The following is a 24,324-nucleotide window of genomic DNA, read 5'->3' on the forward strand; positions in this document are numbered from 1 at the left end:
TAGACTAGAAAACATACTTAGTTACCTCTCTACCCACCTACCTCAGGAAACCATTGTGTTAGAAGACTTTAATATAGACTGGGCAACCTGTAGTTCCCCTAATCCTACCAATCATATAAAGCTTCACGGTTTCTCACAGATAATAACCACTCCTACTAGAATCCAAAAGCCAAGCAATAAGGAATCCACCCTAGACTGGATCCTTCTCAACAGCCATCTTGATACTTATAAACCAGGAACCCTTCCTGACGATATCAGTGACCATATGCTTACCTATATCATTAAACAAAAAATTCACAGCCCTAATACTAATAATTTTAAATCCTCCCGCTCCAAAAAATTCTTTAATCCAGAGAGCTTCCAAAGCAAACTGAAAGCATGTGATTGGTCACCTATGTTTCATCTTCAACTTGATGAAGCAGTGACCTATTTTAATACTAGATTCCTTCAAATCCTAGATTACCATGCCCCCTATTGCTCTTCCCAAATAAGAACCAAAATTCCCCCCTGGCTTACTAAACATACTAGGCAAAAGATCCTCCTCAGAAATAAAATTTGGGCCAAATGGAGAGCCTCCAAAAGTCCATCAAATCAACTTTACTTTAAACAGTTAAGAAATGCCACCAAGAAAGACATTCTAACAGACAAAAAAGACCATTACCTTCACCTCCAACAAACCCACCAACAAAAACCACAAAAATTTTGGTCAGGCATTAACAAACGTCTTCAAACAGGACACTCAAACTCCTGCCCCTTCAGGATTCAACCATAATAACTCTACCTAGATTCTTGATGCCTTTAATAACTATTTTACTGAAGCCATTCTAACCCTAGCTATACTTTACCACCTATTACCACTCTACCATTAAATAACAATAATACTTCAGCTCCAACCTTCTATATACAACCTGTACCCATATCCCTCATTTGCAACCTCCTTCAAAAACTTAAACCATGTACCCCTTCTGCTGACTGTCTTCCAGCAGAATACCTGCAAATTGCAGCCAAAGCCATTGCCTATCCCATCTCCACCCTTATAAATAGAACAATTTTAGAAAGCAAAATCCCTTCCAAATGGAAAATATCCCATATCATCCCTCTACACAAAGGTGGGTCATCTACCGAGCTCTCCAACATTCGGCCTATCGCCTTGCTCTCTCTAATAGCTAAAATAATGGAAAAATGCATACACAGACAACTACTTGACCACCTTCTCCATAAAAATTTACTTGCCAACTGCCAGCACGGTTTTAGGCCATTCCATAGCACAACAACTGCCCTGCTATCCTTTTCTGACTCCATAAACAAAAATCTTAACAGTAATACTTTCTCCTCTGCACTATTTATTGACCTTTCAAAAGTCTTTGATATGGTGAACCATAGCATGCTTATTGACATACTAAAAGGCCAATCACTGGACACACAAGCACTACAATGGTTCAAATCCTATCCTGAAAACAGACAGCAAGCAGTACTTTGGGAAAATAATCTTTCTACTTCCCTCCCTGTGAACATTGGAGTACCACAAGGCTCTATTTTAGGACCGTTTCTCTTTTCATTGTTTATTAATGAGCTACATACCAAAATTCCTCAAGCCACCTGCATACAATATGCAGATGACTCAACTTTAATTTGTTCAGCCAAGTCCATAACCTCTCTCCAGTCCCTCACCCAAACAGTATTTAACAGTGTTGAAAACTGGTTCATGCAACACTGCCTCCTTCTGAACCCCAAAAAAACAAAACTATTACTCTTTACTCCTACTCATAAGTCACCTCAACTACACTTCACAGTAACCTCCAACAATGGAACTAACATATCCCCTGACACTACAACCCGTCTACTAGGTGTAACAATTGATAACAACCTTAGCTATGATGACCATATAAATTCTACAATAAAGTCTGTCAACAAAAAACTAGACACCCTTTACAGAATCAAACCCTTCCTTACCCCTTCTGCCAGAATCACTATTGCCCAGACACACCTGATCTCTACCCTTGCTCTATGCTTCTGCAATATATACCAATCTATCTAGAAACAACCTTACCAAACTTTCCACCAGTTACAATATCATAGCCAGATTTGCCACTGGCATCCCCTTTAGAACTCACCACTGCCACAACCTCAAACAACTGGGACGGTTAGAACTGCAGAACCTACTACTGTGTCAACAACTTATCACCCAAAAGATCCTTTATCACCCTAATAATACCCCAATCCTTATTAATCTGATTACCCCCTACAAAAATCTTGTAACACTACGCTCAGCTAACAAGAGTCTAGTTTCCACTACTAAATCTAACAACAAAGCTGGAGACTCACTTTTCACCAACACAGTTGGAAAAAGCTGGAACCAGCTTCCTAATGAACTTTCATCTCTTGCTTCCACTCATCTTTTTAAAAAGCATCTTAAAGAATATCTTAAAACTCACTGGCTTTGTCCCTGCTCTAACCCAGACTGATATATCTTTCCCCCTCTTCCTTTCTCTACACTTCTCTACTCCACTGTTCTATGTCACGTACCTGTAATATTGATTACCTTCTTACTTCTCAAAAAAAAAAAAATTGATAAAAATGGTTTACAATTCAAATTTGGGTAGTCTACTGCGCTATTTGTTCAAACTGTCCGTGTTTTTATTTTGGTAAAACCGAACGTAAACTTAAGATCAGGATTAGCGAACATTTGAGAGACATTAGGGATCAGAGTGAAGTCAACGCTCTTGCCAAGCACATTACAGATTCTCATAATAATAAATTTAAATTTACTGTCTTAGGGGTGCAAGAAAAATATGACAGGGGGCCCACATGGCCCTATCTTCTTGAGAAGGCTGAACTAATCTGGCAGTTATGACCAGATGCTCTACATTGACCAGGTTTGAATGACAGCCTGTCCATTAGTTATTTATTAAAACTTAAAGCACTGAACACATGAACTTTTATTTTAATAATTTTTCACATATTTTTGTACCATTTTATATGTGTCATGATGGTTGGGAGTTATTATTTTGCTATTGGGTTGAATCCATACACTCATTATGTATTTTGGGCTATTTTTTATCCATTTTATATCCATTTTTAGGATAGTTTTTATATGTAACTTAGTGGTTTTATATACTTTATATATTTAAATTGTTACATAACAGTATTCTACAACTTATTCTAGTCTAGTTTTATTTTGGGATGGTTACATCTGTGGCAACAGTAATTCAGTTAATTTTATGTATTACTGCTACATTTGTCATTTGTCTTTTTTTTTCCTTTTTTATTCCTGTGTTGCTTTAAGCCTTAACTGAATGCATTTGACTAGATCAGGAAATGACATCATGTTAAAAAGTTGTTAAAGGAATGCATTTCTGTAGTTTGTCTGTATCTGATGATGTCCCTGTTATTATTTGGGATGAAAGCGCTTATATCTACACTTGTTTCTGTTGCAATAAACTAGAAGCATTTTTTTATTTTTTTTTTAACTAAAGGACAGAACGTACAAAAAATGGTATCAAGAAATACCCTCTAGAAAAAAGAAAAGATTATACGAAAGATACCAAAAGTACCAATAATTTCTCCACATTTTTTCCAAAAGTCATCAATTTTTTTAGAAAGGAGTGAGATGGACAGAGCTAAAATATGAGTCAAAATCACAGATGTCCCTGAAAATCAGGGACAGTTGAGAGGTATGCTAGAACATGATGCTATATTATGTTAGTCATCAGACCAAGACAAGAATTTTAAGTTGCTTAAAAGTCTAGTTGCTACAGCATTTAGACTCAGGTTCAATTATGTGATACTACTTACTATTTCGCAAGCACATAACAGTCATTAAAAGTCTATGGATACTACTTTTCCAAGAGGGTGGGCCAGTTGTTTTTGTTTCTCCAGCACTAATATATGCCCAAACACTTTATGCACAGACAGATAAAACAGATACACGCCATATTCTTGGTTGTGAAAAATTTCATGGTTACATCTATAATAAGGGAATTATAGTAGGTGGAGACCATAAACCACTTAAACCATCTTCAGAAAATTGATACACCAAGCATCTTCCAAACAGAAACTTGTAACTCTTAAATAAAGTGCTAATTAATTCAAGAAGCTATTTTCCCTAGTTTCATAGACTGTGGCTAGACATCCAACTCAAATGCACATTTTTCCACTTAAGTGTGAAAATATGTACTTGAATTGCATAAATACCAAGTGCATCTATATTCGGGGAAACTAGGTAAAACTAGGTGAAATAATTGGCTCACATTTAATTAGCACTTTGCATAAGTGCTATAAATTTCTGCATAGCCCCCCAATGACTTGCAAGTTTAGTATAAGCTTAGTACATTAGTGTATATTTCTGCTACACAGCTACTATGGTTAGAACATATCTAAATGAGTGCAAAACAGAATTGCTTGGAAAAAAAAACTGTTAAGTGCTGTTGACATTATTAAAATTATCAGTGTTAGAAACATTACAAGTGACACTGACAGTATTTAGTTGCAAAGAGAAAATGCTTTTCCTTTTGTGTACATACCATGACTCACATAGTTCAGTGAAAGGCTATACAGTGGATATAAAAGTTTACACACCCCTTTTAAAATGCCAGGTTTTTGTGATATAAAAAAATCAGACCACAGTAAATCATTTCAAAACTTTTCCTACCTTTAATGTGACCTATAACCTCTACAATTCAATTGAAAAACAAATCTGTTAAGGGAAAAAAATATAAAAAATAAAAAAACATACAATATGCTGGTTGCATAAGTGTGTACACCCTTAAACTAATACTTTGTTGTGTGTGCACACCCTTAAACTAATACTTAGTTGAAGCACCTTTTGGTTTCATTACAGTATTCAGTCTTCTTGGGTAGGAGTCTATCAGCATGGCACATCTTGACTTGGCAATATTTGTCCAGTCTTCCTTGCAAAAGCGCTCCAAATCTGTCAGATTGTGAGGGCATCTGTTGTGCGCAGCCCTCTTCAGGCCACCCCACAGATTTTTTATTGGATTTAGGTTTGGGCTCTGACTGGACCATTCCAAAACTTTAATTTTCTTCTGGTGAAGCCATTCTTTTGTTGATCTGGATGTATGTTTCGTGTCACTGCCATGTTGAAAGGTGACATTCCTCTTCATTTTCAGCTTTCTAGCAGATGCCTGAAGGTTTTGGACCAAAAGTGACTGGTATTTGGAACTGTTCATAATTCCCTCCACCTTGACTAAAGCCCCGGTTCCAGCTGAAGAAAAGCAACCCCAAAGCATGATACTGTCACCAGCATGCTTCACTGTGGGGATGGTTTTCTCTTGGTGATGTGAAGTGTTGTTTTTGCACCAACCGTACCTTTTAGAATTGTGGCCAAAAAGTTCAACCTTGGTCTCATCAAGCCATAACACATTTTCCTACATGGTTTTGGGAGACTTGATGTATTGTTTTGCAAATTTTAGAAGGGGCCTGGATATTTTTCTGTGTAAGAAAAGGTTTCCATCTTGCAACCCTACCCCATAGCCCAAACATATGGAGAATATGAGAAATTGTTGTCACATGTAGTACACAACCAGCACTTGCCATAAATTCCTGCAGGTCCTTCAGTATTGCTGTAGGTCTCTTGGCAGCCTCCCTGAGCAATTTTCATCTTGTCTTTTCATCAATTTTGGAGGGATGTCCAGTTCTTTGCAACGTCACTGTTGTCCCATATTTTTTCCACTTTTTGGTGACTGTCTTCACTGTGTTCCATGGTATATCCAATGCTGTGGAAATTGTTTTGTACCCTTCTCCTGATTGATACGTTTCAACAATGAGTTCCCGTTGATGCTTTGTAAGCTCTCTGTGAACCATGGCTTTTGCTGTAGCAGGCAACTGAGTATGTCAGGAAAATCCTGCTAGGACTGCTGAACTTTATTTGGGGTTAATCAGAGTCTCTTTAATTGATGGCAGGTGTGTACCCAAGTAGACTGAATGCTGTAATTAAATCAAAAGGTGCTATAACAAAGTATTAGTTTAAGGGTGTGCACACACAACAAAGTATTAGTTTAAGGGTGTGCACACTTATGCAACCAGCATATTGTACGTTTTTTTATTTTTTATATTTTTCCCTTAACAAATTTGTTTGTTTTTCAATTGAATTGTACAGGTTATACACATCACATTTAAGGTGGGAAAAGTTGTGAAATTATTTATCGTGGTCTGATTTTTTTATATCACAAACACCTGGCATTTTAATGGGTGTGTGTAAACGTTTTATATCCATTGTAGTTACTTGAATCTCTGCATCTAAAGTGGAAATATAATATAGTACATAAACATCTATACAGTAAAGGGATGTCTGTCAGATATGCATGCGCACACACACACACACACACACACACACACACACACACACACACACACACACACACACACAGCTGTATGGGAAGAGGAGTGTTGGCATTTCTTAAAGAAGGATAATGATAAAAAGATTGCGATCCACGTGATCAGTGAGCAAATGCCACTCTTCAGTGAAGTTTGTAGCAATAACCAGCTCTGTGTTATACTTCTTCTGACTGTCTTGACAATGTGTAGTTTTCAAATAAGTATGCATACAATAGTCTTCACCTTGACCATGACTTTCATTTCGGCTTTAGTTCACTTTGGTTATTCTGCAATAGATCAGCATAGCAAATAGAGTAAAACCCTTATGCTGCTTGAAATGATTTATAGTTAGACAGCCAGTACATTCTGAGTCATGCTCTTACTGATGGAATATGGCCTCAGTTATTTGCAAACACCTGTGCGGTCACTTCCATTATCAGAAATACTTGCAATATGTGCCACTGTTTCTAATGTCAAGATACTACTGCTGCCATAATGTATATCAGCTGGTTCATTATCCACAACTATTTTTCAGTACAGTAATACACCACAGCCTACATATAGTAATTTGTACCACATTCAACAGGACTTGTAACTCCACTCAACAGAGGGTGAACAAAGGAAACAAATTGTATTATTAAATATATGCAGTGTGCTTTGAATGTCTGTAATATATGGTCTGTCTCATGCATTTCTACCACTCTGAATTCTTGTATAGTAACATCATGTAATCAAATTTCATAATAATGTCAAATATTAATCAATCACCCAGGCCCAGTGCCTCTTTGGCTCATGACAGACTCCAACTCATCGAGGAAAATTGTTGAAGGAGCATGAAATCGAGCAAGTTCAAACAGCACCTAGCCAAAGAAAAGGGAGAATTAGGAAAATGAGGTTAAATAAACAATATCTGACAAATGTTAAAAGGATTGCTGCCAACAACATTCAAGCTAAAAAATAAGAGAAAACTAATGCCTACAACGTTTGCACATACAAGATGTAATACTTTCTGAAATGCACTAATTTACAATATCAACAAAACTTCATTATGACCCTGTTATGAGGAAGGGTGACAAAAATCAGAAACTTTTGGTTTAAATGTGATTTCAGGCAAGGGCTATGAAATCAGTATTTGGAATGCAGACATACACTGAAATTGGCATTGTACTGTAAGCAGAAAAGTGACATAGACATGTCTATGTTACAGAACTGAGAGGAAGTAAATTTTAGCAAAAGTATGAGTGCTCATTTTTAACCTCCATCAGGAAAAATTTTAAATATGTACACATGCATAAAAACACATCTACTGTATACATACAAGTGAAATATATGGTACTGTAGGCTATAGGAATGAGTGTCTTGGTAAGTGGCAAAGCCACAAGATACAAAACATGTTTCCATACAACCTGTGCAGGACATTTCATGTACTACACTTTAAGTATACTCGTGTTATATTCTTTGATTTTCTGAATGGCAGGGGTATAGCAATATCAAATTATCTTATGTTAAGTTTCACTTACAGTTTTCAGTATAGCTGCATCTGTATTATATACAGGATCAGGTTGTCACATCAACAGTAAAAAATCACCTAGAGTGAAAGTTCACTCTGATGGGTGTCTAACTGCACAGAATAATTCCCTAAGGTGAGTTTGAGTATCTGAGGCTATTTTTATATTACTTCTATTTTTGTTGTTGTAATTGTGTATTTTATTATTGCTGTAAGAAAATGTGTGTATTTAATTTGATTTTTAAGTTTTTATACTAATTTTTCTTGCACTCTGATAATTTTTCTTACTGCTTTAGGTTTTTACTGAAAGTTATGTGCTTTGAGTTTTATTTAGTCTACATTCACTGGTAGCCTGTACTTTGGGTCTTTTTAATATATTTTTTTCATCCTCTCCTCGCAGCTGACATAAGCCACCCCAGGATTTCTCTGACCTGTTTTTGGTTAGTGAGGAGATCAGGACACCGTGGAGTAGAGATTATATTACTGCAGAAGAAGTATTTGTTTTTATTTTGCCCTCTCTTTCTCTACCCTCTTCCATGCCTCTGGAATATCCTATGACAGATGTGCAATAAGGCTTGCTGATACATCATCCCACCTCTATATCACTCAGCCATGGCCACCAGCTGCCCAAGAATAAAGCCAACTCACACAACCACAAGGTGTTCTCTAAAGTACATTGTTCCCCCAAGGATAGGTATGTGTTTAACCCTCTCCTGCCAGCACATTAGATGCCCAATATGCTAACTGAATCTAGTCTGCCTAGGCCATAGACAGGGATTTACCTTTCTATGCTACAGTTCTGGCCGTGTATTTTTCATTCTTATTTGTCTGTCACTTATTTATTTTTTAAGCAATGAAGTGAATGAGAAAAATTGCCTGATTTTTTTTTTATTACAGTGTATTAATTTGGGTGTGTCTTTTTTGTGACTGGATTTAGTGTTTTTATATATGTTGCATGGTCAAGTTATATTTTTGAGGGATGTTTTATGTCGATTTTGATGCCAATGAAGTAATTCAGGAGTCAGAGAAGAGGGCTACAACAAAAACTGATGAAATTCCACCCACCGTGTTTAATTCTTCTGTACTAACCACTAAGAACAGAGCCAGACCAAAGACTAATGCAACTTTTTTACCCCTGCTCACTTGTCTACCTTTACAAGTGAGGACACCAGAGAACAGCAGAAGAAGGCTGTTCCGCAACAACCGCAAGAGAAGGAAGCTTTCTATGGACAGTCCAATACAGAGACATTTAAACTTGTATTTAATCTTTCTCATAAATGTTTAACTGATGTGGAAATTGATGTTTTAAACAAGGGCTTGTCTTGTGTACCAGCTGTTAGTAGCAAGTTACATGATGTGATATTAGATTTAAGGCAGTTTGCTAGGAATGTAAATTTGCATTATATGTTTTCTAACACTGCTGCTGCTGCTGAATATAATAAGTATAAAAAACCTAGTACATTCATGCCTGTTTCTCAACCAGTGATGGATACCTTTTTGAAAGTTTGTGAGAATGAAATTGATACACTTCTTATGTCCAGGTGTAGACCAGGACACTTTAAATTTGCAAGAAAGGCAAGCATGGGATGATCTCATTGCTGACAGAAGTAATGTTATAAAATCTGCAGACAAAGCAGGTGCAGTAGTGGTGCTAGATTATTTTACATATGTGGAACCTATGAATAATATGTTGTTAGATGAAGCTACTTATACTCTTGTGAACATGAAAAAAGTGAGAGAGATTGTTAGTAATGTGAAGAATGATTTGTTTCATCTGTTACAGACTAGCATTATTTCTAAGGATTTATATGATTACTTTATGGAAGATTTTCCTAAGATTGCTGATATATCAGGTCTACCTAAGATGCATAAATCTTTGGAAAACCTCCTCTAAGGTCAATAGTAAATGGCTCAGGATGGGTTACAGAAACAATTTCTAAATGGGTAGAAGGACAACTTAGACCTATGGTTAATAAGGCTGTCTCTGTGTTAAGAGACTCTTGACATTTTTTACAACAATTAAGTGAATGTATGGAGAGCTTGAATTCAAATGCAAGATTTATTCTTGTGACCTTAGATGTAAAGAATCTCTTTACAGTCATTCCTAATAATATAGGGCTAAGGTACATATATTGCTTTAATGAAAGAGTAGCATATATGGACAAAAAATATGTTGAATGTATATGCAGATTGTTGAGTATTATACTTGAGAACAGTGTGTTTGCCTTTGAACAGAACTTTTACTTACAGTGTTGGGGTGCTGCCAAGGGCACACCCTGTGCTAACAGCTATGCAAACCTGGTTCTAGCTGAATGGGAAATGAAATACATTTTGACTGAAGAAAAGCAGTGGCTAGCACATATGGGATTATATCACAGATTTGTAGATGTCTTTTTTTTTGTGGAAAGGGGATACACAACAATTGGATTCTTTTGTTAACTATTTAGAGACAACCACCATATTTTTAAGATTTACTGTGCATTCATCAGTAGATTTTATAGAATTTTTGGATATTTTATTAAAAGTGGATGAAGGGGATAAAATAAGCACTTTGTTATACCATAAGTCATGCTGGGAAAATGCTCTATTGGATAGGGGTAGCATGCACCCCCACCATATTTTTTAAGAATGTCATGGATAATCAGCTTCTGAGAACTTCCCGACTTTGTACTAAGGAAAGTGATTTTCTACATCATATAAATGTAACAGAGAATAATTTGTTAGAACACGGTTACAAAAGTAGGGAAGTTAGGGAAGCATCAGAAAGGGTTAAGTCCATGAGAGATGGGAAAGGTAGACCTTGGTATTCAAAGAATACTGGAGATTCAATTAATAAGAGACAGAGAAATATATGTAAGGTTAGGATACCTTTTACTTTTAGTACTGATTTTAAATATATAAAGAATAATACAAAATAACTGGAAGATATTACTGTCTGATGACAGGATGAAAAATATAGTAAGTGATGTGACAAACTTCAGCTACAAGAGAAATCATAACTTAAAGACTCTGTTATGTTATAGACCAGGACCTGGTGATAAGAATGTTGTTGTATCTTTCAGCTTTTCCTGGTTAGGGGACGCCGCAGCGGAACTCTGGTCCGCTAATGATTGGCAGTAGATTTTTACGTACCGACTTGCCAGGCCTGATGCACAACCTTCAACAAAGGTACGCCCATTCACGCATGTCTCCACAAAGAAGACGCTTTAGCTGAGAATCGAATAGGATAACGTCTTACCTCACAGTAGGACCTGGTGATAAGAATAACCTAGGTAAATTATATATTGACAAATCAGGTACATCTCCATGTCAAAGATGTAAGGCATGCAGGTACATTAAGACTGATAATGTGTTTCAGCATCCTGTTACTAAAAGGATATATGTGTTCACACTATGTATGCTGTTCTACTAAAAATGTGATTTATATAGCAACCTGTTCATAATGCACTTCTTTTTATGTTGGTAAAACCAATAGAATGTTAAAGGAACGTATTTTATAGCATATGGGTGATATACAGAGAAATGTGCAAAGAAGTGCAGTAGCTCAACACATTAATGAATTTCTACAGCATGATTTTAAATTGATGGCTTTGGATATTTACACTCCTGCACCTAGAAGTGGTGATATAAAGAATGTCACATAAGTTGTGAAACCCACTGGATAGCTGGTTTGAGAGCTGATGTTCCACCAGGCTTAAATGGTTTTATACCTTTAAAACCTATTTTAAAGGCTAGAAAATGTTAATTGGTTAAAGGTTTTAATTAATGTAATTGTTTTTTCAAGTGTATTTATATGCAGACTGATTTTATATTTTTTGTATTGATCTGATGAAGGAGGCATCTCTGAAAGCGCTTATCTGTTTACTGCTTATTGTTTATTAAATATATGTGCTTTGCCGTGGTTGTCCCATTGTTGTTTGTCAAGTATTTTAACCTGCTTTTATCTACATTGGGACTGATTTTCTCCTTGTTGTTTGCCTACTTTATTTGCTGGGAATATACAAAGGAAATGCAATTAGATATCCACATGGCTAAAGTAACTTTAGAAATTGGAGATCCCAGCCTGCTTCATGAAAAACAGGCGCACAACTGGTCCATTCTCCTGAAATCTCTTGTCCTGGTGTAAACAGAAACATAGTTGTCTAGGTACATCTAAGAGATGTAGCATGTACTCTCCCTTATTTGCAAAATTAGGGAAGAAGACTAGTAAATCAATCATTTAATTTAGGTTTGATTCAGAGGCTACTTTTGGTAGAAAGAAAGGATTGGTTTGTAAGATAACTCTATCTTTGTGAAAAACAGTGTAAGGGGATTTGGAGTTAAGAAATTCTTTTTGCAGATGTAATAGCAATTAAAAGGATGTTTTCCAAGACAGAAATTTTAAATCAGTTTTTGCTGAAGGATCAAAAGGCCATTGAGTCAACCCTTGAAGTACTACCGTTAAATCCCAAGGAGGTGATTAATATTTCACTGGAGTTCTGATTAAGACTATGCCCTTTAGGAAACCATTGCACAACTTGAAAGTAGCCAAACATGAAGCATTGTCTCCTGAGTGAAAATTTGATATGGCTGCCAATTGTACTTTGATTGTGGAAAAAATAGCACCTTCCTTAAAAAACAGAAGCTAAAAACTCCAGTACTGAAGAAACAGAGTAAAAGGATTAATGTCATTTTTCAGGGCTCAAATTGACAATCTTTTTCATTTACCCCTTGTAAATCCTCTTAGAGGAATTATTCTGAGAGGATAAAAGTATATGATGAACTGGGGAAGAAAGCCTGAGCTGTCTAACTGTTAATGGAACTGAAGAAACCATGTGGTTAGTTTGAGGCCTAGGCTATTGGGATGCTTCATCCCAGAGAGATGTGACAGAAGATTTGGACTGGGCTCCAGTATCCATGGAGGATAACGAAGATGAGACCAAAGCAAGGAAAACCACACCTGGTGAGGCTAAAAGGGAGCAATGAGGACAACCAAGCTCTTCAACCGGCTTGCTTTCTGTAGGAATTTTGGGATCAGAGGAAGTGAGGGATAGGCATAAATGAGACCGGGAAGGCGAAACATGGACTACAGCATCTCTCGGTGACTCCCCCTGAGGGAAGATCAGGACAAAGTACCTGCTACACTTGTTGCTGTAGGGAGTAGCAAAGAGATTGCAGCAAAGTTGGCCCTAACAACAGAAATCGCTTCTGCCACTAACTGACTGAGAGACTACTCATGAGGCATCAAAATGGAACCTGCTGAGTTTGTCTGCTACGCTGGACTTCCTCACAACATGCACTGGCACACTCTAATAGCTTCTCAAAACAGAGGATATGATCAGGTTCCCCCTTCTTTTGTTAATGTACCATACTATGGACATGTTGTCAGTTTCAGTCGTAATAGTCCCCGGAGGGACAGCATCTTGAAAGCCCTGCAATGCTAATAGGACTGCTCTCATCTCTAGGACAATGACTGCAAACTCTTGAGGGGTCCATGTGCCTTGGAACATCCTTCCCAAGAAATGCCCCCCCCCCCAACTTAGTTGGGAGGAGTCTGTGGTCACTGTGGCCACTGAGACAGACAGATCAAAGGGGAGACCTAAGTAAATGTTGTCCGACTGAATACACCAACAAAGATGATTCCTGCACACCTGAGTAAGTTTGACTGGAAAGGATAGACCACTGTACAGCTACAGCCCATTGTAGCACATGCATATAGTAACGTACTAATGGAACTAAGACTATAGATGCTGCCATGGAACCTATGGCTGGAAGGACAAGTCTGGCTGGAGGAGCAGGATGAGTAAGAATTTGCTGAACCTGGGACTTGACTGTATTTATAAGATGCGAGCCAGAGAAGCAATTTGAGTTATTGAGTTTGACTGAGCACTGATGAACTTCAGGCTCTGTACCAGTTGTACTTTGGATTTGGAAATGTTGATTGTAATGCCTAGTGTTTGGCAAAGTTGGAGTAAATAGTCCCTGGCCTGTTCTAAAAGATGACTGGTTGGGGCAGTGAGGAGCCAGTCATCTAAGCATGGAAACACTGGGAATCCTCGCAGTCTCAAGTGAGCTGCTACCACTGCCATACACTTGGAAAACACCCTGGGGGCTGTGGTGAATCCAAAGGGCAGGGCTCCAAATTGATAGTGACTAGCTTCCAACCAAAAGTGCAGTTATCTTCGGAAGCATCTTTTTACTTTAATGTGATAGTATGTGTCCTGCAGATCGAATGAGCACATTCAGTCTTACTTGTGTAATAGGGTAGAACATTCTGAACTGTGACCATTTGTCATTTGATTTCCTCACATATTGGTTCAGATTGCTGAGATCTAAGACTGGTCTCAGGTCCCTTGTCTTTTTTGTCACTAAAAAGAACCTCAAGTATGTCTTTGATCTGCTGAGATCTCCTGGATGACTCTTGACCAGCAGCTTCTGAATCTCTTGAGCTGCAACTTCTTTCTGACTGAGTGGGACATCAAGAAGCCTTCTTCTTTTGGATGTGGGCTTCTGGGAAAATGTTATGAAATAACTTCTGGACATTATTTTTAGCAACCAAAAGTCTTTTGTTATAGAAGTCCAGGCATCTGGGTTCAAAGACAAGTGTCCCCTGACTGCTTGCACAGGCGAGCAGTTGAGCAGCCCTTCAGAACCACTGAAAGGGTCTATTCAGAAATGAATTTTGGAAACTCTGATTTTAAGGCCTCCCATGCCACAAAGGAGTTATCCCCATGTGATTCCTTCAAAGATCTTGGGATTTACGAAACCACATTTTCTTGTCTCCTCTTTGATTCTGTGAAAAGGATCGAGGGGTAGAAAAGTGAATCCCTATGGCAGACAGGATCCTTCCTTCCTGTTCATTGCGAGAAAGTATTTCTTTCACAGAAGGGCCAAACAAGGATGTTTCATTGAAAGCACTGATGAAAGAAGACTTGAAAGGCTCCACAAGGTCACATAACTGCATCCAGACATGTCTCCATACAGCAATGTCTGAACTGTCCGACTGTAAAGTACTCTCTGCAGCATGGGAAATCAACCTCATGAACACAATGGAAATAGATAATAGAGTGGCCAGCTATGAGGAAGATCTTTTATACTCCTCTGCAGACATGGACTCAGACAGGGATTTGGAGAACTCCTTGATCAAAGCCTTCTGCATTCTTGCAATGTGCGCCAAATAATTCAGAGACCTCAAGGAAAAAGGTTGCTGAAGCAAATATGCACTTTACAAATCTGTCCAATGCCCTAAACACTCTGCTCCTTTTTAGTGGCTGCCACCACAATCATGGGATCAACAGGGATTCCTTTGCTCCAATGAGGTCTATCTATTGGAGATGACAAAATCTTATCTGGCCGACATGGGATTGGTTCAACAGAATCCAGTTCCTTCCATGTCCAGTGAAGATTTGGTTAATGAACTCATCAGTAGAGGAAGTCACCCAAGACAGAGATGGGCCAGCAAGAAAAGCTTCCAGAAATACTGACTCCGAGGAAGAATTATCCGAGGACCAACCACCTTTTTGTTTAAGGATCTCCAAAATGCCTCTGAATGAGATGTCATCAGGTGGTGATCTGGGGGACCCTTCCACTTCGTCAAAGTCAGTATCTTCTGTGAGAAATTCCAAGGGAGAATCTATGTTGCTCATTTTCCACATTCTCTTATGGGGAATCTCCTCAGTGGAACGCTCTGAGGAAGTGTCTGAAAAGAAGGGTAGTTCCTCTAAGGAAACTGTCTGGATGCTAGTTGGCAATGGCTGTCCCTGCGGAGTCAGTCTAATAGGATTAGAGCTCAGATCTATTGGGGGAATAGATGTAGAATACAAAGATGTGTGAGAAACCAAGTCTCTTGGATGAAAGAACACCCTCTCCACTACCTCAAATGCAGACGGACCAGTAGAAGCCATGGCTTGTTGCACTAGAGCCAAAATTTCCAAGGCAGAGAAATTGCGACTGTGTCCTGATCCATTCTCGAGGCGGGAACCAGACCCGATCTATCTAGCACCAAGGTTCTGAGGGGCAATGACAGCTTCAATAGCATCTGAGTAGATCTTGAACCCATGGATCTGATGCTTCTGCTCTGACATTCATCCTGATCTGAGGGAACAAAAGCATAACTAGACAGGGGAACTGTCAGAGTCAAAGAAGTAACCCTCTTCTGCTCCAACACTGGTTCTTTCAGAACTCTTGGATCCAAGGGCTCCAAAACTGAAGGACAGATTGGAGAAGGAGAAACAACTATATGGGAAGCAGCATGGAGGCTCACAAATCCGATGGGAGCTGAAGTCCTTATAACCTCAACTGGATATGAGCTCTGAGAAACTTCCTCATCATCCTATCCACTTCAGCCTCAGAAAGACACCTGGAGGACTTGACAGATGAGGTAGTGGACTGAGGTCTAGATCGTTTCCTTGGAGTTCCCATGAGGGGGGAATGGAGTCATGGAGAGTGGGTCAATAATGAACTCGGGTGAATGAGCTCTAAAAGTCTTAGAAATGCCAGAAGTCAGATCTGAATGTTTTGGATCCAAATGCTTTGAAGGAGAAATATCTGACATAACTATCGGATCCGAGGTCTTGGGATCCAAAGTTTTTCTCTTCAAATTCGATGAAGTAAGATCCAAGGATCTTCCCATTTTTTGAGGAGGCTCCAAGGCAGATGGAGTCTGTGATAATTTAAGAAGAGCCTTTTCCTATGCTCCGACTAAGCCTTAGATTATTTGCTGGTGGCTTGAGCCCTGGAAGAGGAAGAAGGCGGCAACAGTCCTTTGAGAACTAATGCATTTCTCCTATCCGCAACAGCCCTCGAATTGAAAGCAGCACAAACAGTGCAATTTGCATGAAGGTGTGCTGCCCCAAAACAATAAACACACTCCCTGTGGACATATGAGTTTGGGATTTTTTGCCCACAGGAAGTGCAATTTTTAAATCCTGTTAGCTTCTCAGCCTTAGCTCTAGGAGGAAAATGAAGGAAGAAAGAAAGAAAGAAAGGATTTTTTTTTTAGGGATAAGGAACCACCAACAATGGCAGTGGAAGATGCCCTAACAATGGGGTAGGAAGAGCAAGGTAACAGAAAAGAAAGTACCAACAATGATACGTACAAGTTTACCTAACAAAGGTAGGAAGGACTAAGGTTACAGACTCCGGAAAACTACAAGAATAAAAGTGGAAGGATTTATAAAGTTAAATATAAGGTTAAATATAAAGGATTCTTAAAGTAGCACACTCACAAATAACTCAAATAAGTTAATAAGATGCTCCAAGAGAGGATTGACGTCTGTGCGAGATGGTGGCAAATGAGATCTGGGGTATTGTGGGTGGACTAGGGCATTATGGGTACAGGGAGGAGCTCAAGAGTTGGATTTGAAAGTCTGTGGAGTCTGCATCGATAACAGCAGTATTTTCATAAAAGAAAGGCATAGCAATCTACTTTGGCAATTTGCCATGATAACCCTATGGGGTCTACCCACAGCATTGTCACAAATCAATTTCAACTATTTTAGACTGGGGGGAGAGGACAAAGGTTTAGCTCAGCAAGCTAGGTCCCAAATAAGGTAATCCAGCTAGGCACTACAAATGCTGCACATTTAAGAAGAACATTTAGTCTTAATTTCAAAAGCCTTTCCTCAAAAGCAACTTTACATTCAAACTTTTTTCCATTTTGCAATATCCTTATACAGTGTACATGCTGCAAGACTTACAACAACCACATTTTTTATATATAAAAATGCTTTAGTATACTACTACCACCCCATCTCAATAGCACAGAGGTTAAGATACAGGATTACCAGATGGTAGTAATCTGGTTGGGGATCAACTGGGCATCAGCAGTTTCTTTGTGGAAGAAAGGTGTAGCAATCTACTTTGGTAATTTGCTGTGATAACTTTATGGGGTCTACACACAGAGTTGTCATGAATCAATTTCTACTCCAGGGCACTTACTTATTTACTTATACTACTACTACTACTGCTTCTCTATGGTCCCCATTTTCAAAAAGTGGGATATTCGCATGCATTTCAGTTATAAGGATCATATTGTTCATCCTCCACTGGAGAAGATTATGTCAAGATCCTGGAAAATAATTTTTGTACAACAGCAGAGCCTCTGGTTTAGGTGCAGTAATATGAATTACACTCTGGTTAAGGAACACTGCATTAAATCAATGTCCTTGTATAAATTTCAGAGAGGATGTGGAAGTCTACTAGTATGGTTTAGATGAGCAACGTAAACCTGGAGAAGGCATACTGGAAGGCATTGTTTGAAGTTCTACATCAGTACGGAGTTTACCGGACATTGCCATTCTGCCTCTCAGGTCTATAATTGCAGAGAATTGGTTTTGTTTGTATTTCTGGCTTTAGCTGTATGCTTTCAAAATGCATGAATGACTCTTTCAAGGTGCACTTTTTCTGCCCTACTGAGACCTTCATGGGAAAGATATTAAGACACAGCTAAGTAGTAGTCTATTACAAGTAGCCACACCTGCCTTTATCAAAAGTAGTCTGTCCAAGGTGTATGGTCACAGCTGAAGGACATTCTGCACATCAGTGCTATGTAGATGCTGCAGTTGACAGCATTGTTTCTTGCAGGCTTTTCAGGGACTTCTTGCCCCAAGGTAAAAAAAAGATCCATACTGATAGCATGGCAGGAATTCAGTACATAAACAAGCCTCACTCATCTTTTCTCTGTCAAAAAGCAATGAGGGTATCGGAATGTATTATTTTAATGAACTACTTACTGATTACCAACGACATTCCGTGGGAAGCCAGATCTCTAGAATGCAGGCTTAGTTACTGCTTACTGATAATACACAAGTCATCTGTTAGCCAATCAATATCATGGAAGCTCTTCCATCATTGGGGAATCTTGCTGCAACTTCTCTACATCCCCAGCCAACAACAAATGCACCAACATTATTTCCCTGATCCCTTGTGTAGAGGAATGTTTCAGGGATGCTCTTGTCTAGAAATGGCCCCAAGGGCTCTTATGCTTTCTCCCATTTTCCTTGTTCCAAAGTTCATTCAGAAAGCCAGAAAGAACAACTCCAAAGTGGTTTACTATTGTTTATTTGAACAGAAACACATTTTCCATTCAAATAAATGAATGGTAATATCGAAAGTGAAAAAACCTAATGTTCACAATGTCTAACCACATGCTCAACACATTTGACTCTACATTGCTGTCGAAACCACCACGTGATAGCCATATAGGAGCTGATGTACATCAAACTCCTATACAGCTATTACGTTTTTGCAGGGGGGCAATCCCCCCACACCCCCCTACTTATATATTCTAACTCCGAGATCGCACTACAGCGGAGAGGTGGATGAATTTCTACTCTCCACTGTACCGCGATCTCCATGCAGATAGTCGATTTACACTTATGCGAATGCAGTTGTGCATTCACATAAGTGTAGTCGACTATCTGATGCAAAACTGTTTGTGTGTTCAACATTCTGTTTTTCGGCACATTGCAGCCGACAGAATTTCGTTCGCACAAACAATAGTAAACCGTCCAAAACATACCTCTCAACTGTCTAGATTTTCGTAAAAAAATCGGATATTTGCCTAATATTTTTGGTCTGTTCATAGCATCACACGATCATAGGAAATTACTAGGATATTGGTCCTGAGGCCTTCACAAGCCTAGTCAAGAATTTAGCCTACGTTCCAACAAATCAACACCCTATGTCACTGTCCAGCAGAGACACAGGTGGAATCCCAGGGGTGTATTTTCTGTTCCCCATCCAGTTATCCAGGTTGTGCTTAAAAAGGGTTAATGAGGTATTCTGCTTTACGTGGAGAGGAAGTCTATTCCACAAAAGGGGGGGGTCTCTGCGACACAAATCTGTCCCACCAACAAGTCCTAGTGATGTCACAGACCAGGTTGGGATGTGCGTTTGGGTTACTCGAGTGGAGCTTGACTTGCGGATATGCAGCAGTGCCATCAGGAAAGGGTCTCAGATTGCTTTGTATGCCAGACATAGGTCACTCTGAGGAGTCTGTAGTAGACTGAGTAGAGAGACAGGGCTTTTAGCCTATCTGTGTAGAGCAGATGTTTGAGGCCCTGGAATCTCCGGGTGAGGAATCTCTGTGGTCTCTCCAGCTGCTGCATGTGCTTTGTGAGGTACATGCCGAAAGGGGCATTGTACTCAATAATAGGTCTTGTAAGGGAAGAATACAGGGATGTTATGACCACCTTGTCCCTGGATGAGATACCCTTACTAATGAGGTGGACACTGTAGAAAGCTTTCTGTACAATGGAGACAATGTTGTTGTTCTTCTTTTGGCTTTTCCCGGTTAGGGATCGCCACAGTGGAACTCCGGTCTGCTAATGATTGACAGTAGATTTTTACAGTGCTGAGGTGCTAGCCCGACGTCTATCCTTCAACAAAGGTATGCCCATTCATGCATGTCTTTCGAATGCCACTTGACCGCGGGGAGGACATGCAGGCTCCATAAAAAAGGCGATCCATCCGAGAATCGAACGGGAGAACCTCTTGCTGTGAGGCGACAACGCTACCGCTGCACCACCGCGGCTTCACAATGGAGACAATATGGTGGTCAAAAGTCAGTTTGCTATCAACCTGGGTGCCCAAGTCTCTCATGACTGATTGCATGTTTAGGGCCTTATTATCAATGTGATCATTTGTGGGGACGTCACTCTCCCCAAAACATGTGGTTTTATGGCAACTCACTGATGACTGAAGCCACTAAATAATGGAATACATTTGCATTTCAGGCTTCATATCTTTCAGAAAATGCATGCCAATACAAACTGCAAAATTTCAGCAAATTTCTAAGTTTATAAGAGCAATATTTAAAATATGTCCATATTTTGGGCCTTTCCCCGTTATTTTAGATTTCTTGCACTAAGCGGTTGTTAGGTATGGTCTAAAGTTAATTTCAAACCTCCATTTTGACGTTGACAAGTTTGGTTTCCCTGGTCGGGCCTCATCATTTCAAGAAGATATGCACTGCACTTGTGGACCTTCAGATCGATCTGTCCCATCTTTCTGGTCACCCTTATCCCAATCTCCAGTTCATCGAATAGCTAGTAAGGCTTAACACTCTACTAGAATAGTCAAATAGTTAAAACCATCTGCCAAATACTGGAAAATGTACAACAGTAAGTGGAAACAAATTCTGTATGGGCTACTTCACAATGTTTGGCTCTATTCATGCTTCCATTTTCTGCAATGCTTGACTATCTTTCTTAGATTTTTGATACAGGACGTTGTGTTATTTTTCCAGAAATGTGAATTTCAGTACTAGTTCTAATTTTCAGCAAGGCTCTAACACTCTGTCATTAACATCTTTAAAAGACTGCAAGGCCTTTTTAGATGTAATTCCATAAAGCTGCATTTCACTGCCATTTCTCATTTTTGTGAAGGCTCTGTTTATCGCTGACCTCTTCAAAAGTGTGTAAGGCCTTTTTAAAGGTACTTTCATAAAGCTGCATTTCACTGCCATTTCTTATTTTCATGAAGGCTCTGTATTGTTACTGGCCTCAAGTATGTAAGGCCTTTTTGAGAGGTACTTCCATGATTAAACATTCTATCAAATTTCCTGTTTTTCCATAAAATTAGCACTTTTTTGAAAAAGTATTCATCCCCCACCTTTTGAACAAACTGCAGCGGCAGAGGTGAAATTTGTATTTTGGCAAACAACCTTTTTTCTGATTAGAAGAATATCTAAACTGCAAACCCTGTGTGCTAATCTTCCATACTTAAATTTCCACAAATACACACATCATTTATACATAAGGTAGCCACTGAAATAAGCCTTAATCAGTCTATTAACATGCCAGTATTATTTCCTAACTATTCTGACAAAGGTAACTATTTTGCAATGAGTTGTACAGATGTGTACAGAGACCTCAGACTGTATGTGGACAGAACCAAATCTCTAAGGAAAATAACATAGTTTATCTTTCTCTAACAGGAAACTGGCTTCTAAAGCTTCCAAACTATCTTTATTGAGATGTTTGACTGACAGTATTAAATTCTGTTACAAAACTACAGTTATAATTTGTTTCCACTGCCTAGTGCTCCTTTCATCCAGGGCAGTGGCTATCTGTTGACCCTTTTTCTAAAACTTTACCCTTCAATGATATTTTTCTATATGTTTTTCCCTCTATGTCTGTTGACCATCAAGCCCTTCACCACTGGGTCTTGAGCCATTTACTTTCAATGTAGCCGGTCCCTCATCTAGAGTAAACAAAATACAATTTGAAAAGGCTGTCATCCAGATAGTTTATGCTCAAGTAACTGCTGACAGAAGGCCATGTCTTCATTTCTACAACCTAAAAGCCTGTTCTTAACTTCTAAAGGCCAGGACCATCCATGATAGATGGACCCTATTTGTCCCCAGGTTGCAGAAGTACAGATGTGCAAGTAAACTTACCATAACAATAAATGTTCAGATGATCACTGCTGCAGTAGCCTAGGTAATAAGGGTTATATATTGCACAGGATGTAACAGCCAGACAGCTTCCAAAGCTTCAGAGCACCTTCCATGCACCCAAATAATTAGTTAACTTGAGCAGAGTAAACTAAAGTCCGGTTTAAGCACCAAACCCTTCAGAGCTTTCAAGACAACTGACAGAGAGAGGCTTAGGCTTTAAGAATCATTGCAGCCTAATATAAAAAACACACAAAAAACGAGGGGAGATGAAGGGAGGGAGTGGCTACTGCAGCAGTGATCATTTGAATAGTTACTGTTGTGGTACGTTTACTTACACAAACACTATGTTCTTCATTCTGAATACTACTGAAGTAGCTTTAGCAAAAAGGGTAGGTTACCGCAGCTTAAAATAACTGGAATGTGGGACAGGAAGCATCCAGAAATAAGAGAACACTGAATGTAATGGACAGTTTTCATTTAGCAAAATAAATGTTCAGGGTGAGTTGAAAAGTCTGCAACTGTACATTTTGTTCTTATGTTTCCATGGAGACCAGCTGACTACATGGTAGGCACTAAAAGCCAGCAGACTTTTTAAGGTTAAGATGTTAATATTTTTTGAAACAATACAAGCTATGTTTCTCATCTGGGAGGAAAATAAAGACAAAATAAGAACAGGCAGCAAGTAAGAGCACAGGCTATATAATGCATCTTACCATAGATAACCTTAATTTTAAGTTAGGCAATGCCTGTTTGGGCATCTGACAATTTGGGACAACTGCCCTATCAGGAGGGTTAAACTACCTTATTTTGAAGGTGTACATAGTTTTGTGTGTTTGTTTAAAGTTAAGTAATAGGGGTGTTATTGTGTGTGTTTTCAGGGTTTTCATTAAAACAAACAGACAAATAGGGCACACAGAAAACCTGAGATTTTTGTTGTGCCAGAGAACCTGGAAGGAACAGACCATATTAATTTTTTAAAAGGACAAATAAGCAAATGGACTTGTGTTTCTCAGCAAGATTTGTTGACTGAAAGGGCACATCTAGTGTATACTTCAAATCTGGCCATGAGGTAGCAGCCATAACCTATATTAGTAAAAGTGCAATCATTAGACATTTCTTCAGAAGGGGTACCTAGTGAGTGGTTTAAAATAAAAATGGAGTTTAAAAATAGGGTAGAAATAAAACAGGAAACGATATGGTTAAGCAGTTATAAGAATTATTTAGTAGGAGCAGACAAAGGTTAAAACATTGCAGAATAAGGGGAATCTCAGAGCAATAAGAGGGGCAACTACAGATTGCAAAAGAGAAAACAAGGGAGTATTTGGATAATATGCATGAGATTAGAAAGATCACTGTTCGGTAATTATTTTTGTTAACTCCAGACCACAAAAACATTTAGCACAAACACTTACACAACTGAAAGAAGAAAGGGTTGTCATCAAACTTAGGAATCTTGTGACAAGAAAAACAACCAGGGATCCTATAGAAGTATTAAAGATATTTTTGAAATTTTATGCAAATTTGTATAAAGAGGAGGAATGTGGAAACCAAAAAAGAGCATACATGAAAATATTTAGAAGAATATGAGTGTCAACAACTAGTAGTTAAGATAGAAGGAGATTACGTATAAACTGCAGGGAAGTCTCTGAGAACAGACGGTATTCCTGTGGATGTTTGGAAGTTAGGAGAGAAAAAAGTGATAAAGAGCTGGAAGATTTTGTTTATTATTTTAAAAGGAGGGGAAGCACCAAAATCTTGGAAGAAGAGGTGGTAAAAACCTGTCAGACCCAGCTTCATACAGATGCATTTGAATTTTACATCAAGACTATAAAGCATTTACTTCAATACTAGTTAAAAGGAAGGCAAAGATGTTGCCAAAGTTGACACATATGGATCAATGTGGTTTTGTGGAAGGAAAGTAAACATTTGATAACATTAATAGAACAATTATGATACAGATGGAAGCAGGATGTAAGAAAATACCACTGTTGTTGGTTGGTCTTGACGCAGACAGAATATTCAACAGAGTAAGCTGGGATTTTATTAATAATTCAATGGAAGCATTTCTATTCCCTTCTACAATAATAATGCATATATATAT

General features: G+C 38.6%; 1 protein-coding gene across 3 annotated transcripts in view; it reads right to left on the reverse strand.

Moving 5' to 3' along the window:
- The window catches only part of KATNAL2 (katanin catalytic subunit A1 like 2), an 829,719-nt gene that overhangs the window by 251,081 nt on the left and 554,314 nt on the right, over positions 1-24,324 (reverse strand). For all 3 annotated transcript variants that reach the window (XM_044081877.1, XM_044081869.1, XM_044081884.1), the window contains one exon: positions 7,105-7,196. In XM_044081877.1, coding sequence (XP_043937812.1) covers positions 7,105-7,196 — 92 coding nt within the window. The remainder of the gene's footprint in view (positions 1-7,104; positions 7,197-24,324) is intronic.

Source organism: Protopterus annectens, chromosome 1.part1 (assembly GCF_019279795.1).
Source record: "Protopterus annectens isolate FY-2018-M chromosome 1.part1, PAN1.0, whole genome shotgun sequence".
NCBI classification, from domain to species: domain Eukaryota; kingdom Metazoa; phylum Chordata; order Ceratodontiformes; family Protopteridae; genus Protopterus; species Protopterus annectens.